The sequence below is a fragment of the Castor canadensis genome, chromosome 16, assembly GCF_047511655.1.
Source record: "Castor canadensis chromosome 16, mCasCan1.hap1v2, whole genome shotgun sequence".
In the NCBI taxonomy this organism is placed as follows: Eukaryota; Metazoa; Chordata; class Mammalia; order Rodentia; family Castoridae; genus Castor; species Castor canadensis.
The window spans coordinates 11,500,694-11,505,700 of NC_133401.1; the positions used below are offsets into that span (position 1 = coordinate 11,500,694).

The window sequence follows — 5,007 nt, forward strand, 5'->3', positions numbered from 1 at the left end:
ATCATGGTGAGTAGCTGCTTTTTTATTTTAGTGTAACAGGATTTAGCAGCTGCTATTGTGAAAGTACTACTTCACTTGTTCCTGCAGATGCACAATAGGCAGTTAAAAGCAAGTTAAAACTTGCCATCTGCCTTCCTTTTGTACCTGTCTCCTTTTGACCTGAAAACTTTGGGTCAGATTCCTGCTTAACTCTGCACAGAGGCAAGTTAGTCATTTCAGTGGTGTTATCTTCAAGGATGAAGGCAGGAGTAAGGAAAGGTTGTGTCTGGGAGAAGGTAAAAGGAGGAGGGAAGGACGAAAGGAGAGGGTAGATATGGTCAAAGCACTTTATATTCAGGTATGAAATAGAACAATGAAACCTTTTGAAATTATTTTAAGAAGGGAAGGAGGCCCAGGCTCCAGTTGCTCACAACTGTAATCCTAGCTACTCAGGAGGCAGAGATCAGGAGGATCATGGTTCCAAGTCAGTCTAGACAAATAGTCCATGAGACCCTATCTCAAAAATACCCAACACAAAACAGGGCTGGTGGAGTGACTCAAGTGGTAGAGCGCCTGCCTAGCAAGTTTAAGACCCTGAGTTCAAACCCCAGTACCACAAAAAAGGGAAGGGTGATGAGGGGAAGGAATAACAGAAGGTTGAATTTGATCAGGTTACATTGTGTGCATTTATGGAAACATCACAATGAAACCCTTTTGTACAACTAATATATGCTGATAAAAATGGAAGAAAAAAGGATGAAGGTACCAAAAGTAAGTTAGATATTTTCAAGATTGGCAATCACACCATAATCAGATTGTCAACTACTAGCTTTTATGACAATGCCTGGAAGTCTTCAGTCATTGTCTTGCACCTATAATCACCTTGGATTTAAGGGACAGCAGAGCCTGGCAGGTGGATCGCCCCATGAGGAAACTGATCCCCTAAATAGAGCAATTTCCAGGTGATGGGAACTGGGGCTGGCCCCCTAAGCAGGAGCAGTCATCTCATGGTTGATTTTAGACCCACTCACCCCCTCACTGCTTCCCTCTTGCTTGAGCACTTCCTTCTCCTTCCCTGATAACACACCTCGAGTGTGTTATCTGAGCACCACACCTCGAGTCAGCACACCAGGCAGGTTATGACAGTCTAATTCTGACACCCCATTCTTTCTCAATCTGTTGTGAGGGGTTTGGAAACAGGTGAAAAGCCAGAGGGTGGGGAATGCCAGAGATCCTTTATATGCTGCAGCTCCTGGAAAGTTCTACAGAAGACTAGACCCAGTGTCAAAGAGCCACCAGAGGGACACAGAGATGGCAGAAGAGGTGAGTTGAAGAAGAACTGCATTAAACTTGGGCCATGGCTAAACCACAATGCATATTGAAGTGAGCAGGAGTGTGCCACTGAGGTGTGTGTGAGCTGCACTGTGTGTGTGGGGGCAGGGGAGAGAGAGGAACAGAACGACAGAGAGAGAAAGAAAGAGAGACAGAGAGACAGAGACACAAACACACACAAAAAAACACACAGAGATGGTTCTATAACCAGGTATTGAGCAGAGGGTGGGCATCTTAGGGACTGAGACTTACCTGCGGACACATCTCTGAGTGCTCACAAGAGCAGAATGGATGTGGCCTCATATGTCTCCTCTTGAGAACAGTGGGGAGAATGAGCTCACACAGCGGGGTGCTGGATCTTAAGGCTGGGTCTGTGTACAGTGACCTCAGGCTATTGGATCCCCTGCCTCAGGTCTCCTAGCAATGGTATTGCAGAAAGGACCCTCTCTTGATAGCTAACCCTGTATAGACCATCTAAATACCAGAGATTAGGGTTAAGGTTTTATACATGTTACCTCTTCTCTTTCCTGAGAACACTGTACGAGGTTGGCATTTCTGGTGATCGTCCTGTAAACTGAGTTAGGCAGTGCTTAGGTAAGGTATCTCTAATCCCACTGCTATTAAGGGTCAGAATCAGGATTTTAATCCAGTTAGCCTGACTGTTCTACAACCTTTCTATCTTGTTAAGTATACAGAGACCTGGCTGTGATGGGGTGGGAGAGCAGGGTCTTTGGAGCCTATCCTTCAATCTCTAACCTGCCACACCATTGGAAACTGTCAGAGGAAGAAAACCATAATCTGGTTGGCCCCTCTTATCTACTCTCTATCCCATGGCAGGTCCCATACACAAGGACTGTGGCCTTGACCATTGGTTCTTCAGTGACGATCAGAGGGACACCTACTATCGCTTTCGTGTGAGTTCTCTTTATACATGGGTGGGGTGAAGTAAGCTTTGGGGGCAACCTGTGTCTCAGTGACATTGGAATGTTTAATCTGCAGGATAGTGCCTGTCTTAGACCCCACCAGGCATTAATATAGGGCTCTGGGTAGATCTGAGGGATGGGGGAAGAGATAAGCTCATGGTTGGGACTCTGGCTCTTTATCAAGAGGTGTGGACTTTTCAGGGGGTGGACCACCAATGTCAGTGCTGCTCAGTTTTAGTCTTGGGTTAAGTAAGAGACAGAGGACTCACTGGCCAGCCCCATGGGGATAAAAACTACAGTATCACTTAGGAAGACCTTCCTTTCACTGTGGAAAGTAAGTGGAAAAGGACTTGTTTGTGTATCTAATCTGTGTGTCACCACAAGAAAGGGTCCATGCAACACATCATTTGATTTGCCCTTCAGGAAAGACCCTCAACTGCAAGTGGATTTCCATACTGAACCCAGTGAGAAGTCTGACATCGCCTTCCATTTCCGAGTCTACTTTGGGTATTCTGTGGTCATGAACACTCGTCAGAGTGGAAAGTGGGGCAATGAGGTGAAATCTTCCACGATGCCCTTTGAGGATGGCAAACCATTTGACCTGCGCATCTTGGTGCTCCGCAATGAGTACCAGGTGAGTGACCCCGGGAATGACCCCTACTCTGCATCCATGGGATCTTAAAGGAAGACACAGCTCACATGGCTTGGCCCCAAAAGTCTTGTGGGATCCATCTCCCATAAGTACTGGCTTTTAGCTCCCAGGAACCCTCTGCTCATTGCCATCCTCAGTTCTTTCCCTAAATATGACAAGGGTCAATGTCAAGGTCAGGTCACATGCAACTTGCCCCAAGTGGAAAATGTCTTCTATCTTCACCCACAGCTTTTCTTTCTTCTTATACTGTTAAATGAATATCCAAGTATCTAAATAATTAAAAATGCATTTGAATGAAATTATTTTAATCAACCCAAAATTGAAGCTTCCTCTCATCCCTGAACACCAATCCCCTTCCCAATAACAACTCTTATTAGGTTCTTTACTTCTTTCTAGAGACAATCTATGTTCACACAAGCACTTTGTGTTTAAGTATATATATTATATATTTATATATTTTCCTTTTTTTGAACTTTCTTGTGGGACTGGGCTTTGATCTCAGGGCTTCATGCTTGCAAAGCAGGTACTCTACCACTTAAGCCACAGCTCTAGTCTGTTTTCTTTTCTTTTTTTTTTTTTTTTGTGGTACTGGGACTTCAACTCAGGGCCCTCACCTCGAGCCACTCCAGCAACCCTACTTTTTGTGAAGGAATTTTCGAAGTAAAGGTCTCACGAAACTTTTGCCCAAGATGGCTTGGAACCGCAATCCTCCTGATCCTTGCTTCCTGAGTAGTTAGGATTACAGGCGTGAGCCACCAGCACCTGGCCTGTTATCATTTTTTAAAATGAAGGATAGTATCAATTTCTCTATACATTAAACTAGAGATTTAAATTTTTAAAGAATAAATCTTGCCAGGCTCCGGTGGCTCACATCTGCAATCCTAGCTGGTCTGGATAAACACAGTTGGAAGCCCACTGTGGTCAAATAGTTCTTGAGATCCTTTCTCAAAAAAACCCATCTCACACACACTCACACACACACACGAACACACACACACATACACACACACATACAAAATGGCTGATGGAGGGACTTGAGGTGCAGGCCCTGGGTTCAAACTCCAGTTTTGCCAAAATACATGAATGAATAAATGAACAATAAATCTTAATGAAAGAAGTAAAGGTTAAATAGTGGTTTCCAGAGCCTGGGAAGGATGAAAAGAGGATGGTAACAAAGCACAATTAGATAGGAGGAATGACTTCTACTGTTATGGCATGGTTTGACGACTGCGGCTGGCAACCACGGATTGTACATTTCAAAACAGGAATGAGAATTTTGAACGTGCCCAACACAAAGGAATGAAAATGTTGGAGGTGATGAATGTACTGATTACCCTACCTGCTCATTACACATTTGATACATGTATTGTAATGTCACCCTGTAGCCAGTAAACATGTCTAGTCACTACTTGTCATTTAAAAATAAAAACATAGAGTCAGATGTGGTGGCTTATGTCTGTAATCCCAGCATTCTGGAAGTTGAGGCAGCAGAATTGAGAATTGGAGTTCAGGCTGGGCTATAGCCTATAGTGAGACCTTGTCTCAAAAACTAATAAATAAAAATAAAATATATAGGCAATTTAAAAAAAGAATGTAACTTCCAAAACTAATTCTGGCCTATTTTCCTTCTTATAGGTAATAGTAAACGGAGAACAGTATTACAGCTTTGCCCATCGAATCCAGCCAAGCTCTGTGCAGATGGTTCAGGTGTGGAGAGACATCTGCCTGACCTCTGTGGATGTCGTCTAGATAAAGTGACCAGTCTCCCCTCTGTGAGGACACCCTCGCTCTGGACGGCCATGGGATTCCTAGAACCTCTAACCGAAGGCTTCCTCCTCACCCCTGCCATACATGGTCATTAAAATTAAAGCTCTACCAAACTTTACAGGGTTTTGTTTTTGCTTTAGAGGGGTAATAAAGTAAGAGTCCATCACCAAGATGGCTGTGGAAGTTCCATGAGAGAGATCAAGTAAAAAAGGAGGAAAAATCTTTCTGTAACACAAGGAGTGAGTGACAAGCTCACTAAACTGTCTGAACATAGCAAGGACATCATTATGTAGGACTTATCACATGTCAGATGCTCTCAGCCAAAATCTTTACCCAGTTTCCAATGACTGAACT

At 43.9% G+C, this 5,007-nt stretch overlaps 1 protein-coding gene across 1 annotated transcript; it reads left to right on the top strand.

The window, feature by feature from the left end:
* The first annotated feature begins 1,170 nt into the window (after positions 1 to 1,170).
* Positions 1,171 to 4,771, top strand: LOC109697931 (galectin-10-like). The gene is made up of 4 exons (XM_074058687.1): positions 1,171 to 1,302; positions 2,149 to 2,225; positions 2,658 to 2,868; positions 4,522 to 4,771. The coding sequence occupies exons 1-4, from the start codon at positions 1,291 to 1,293 to the stop codon at positions 4,633 to 4,635; spliced, it is 414 nt and encodes a 137-aa protein (XP_073914788.1). The 5' UTR covers positions 1,171 to 1,290; the 3' UTR covers positions 4,636 to 4,771.
* Positions 4,772 to 5,007: the final 236 nt, after the last annotated feature.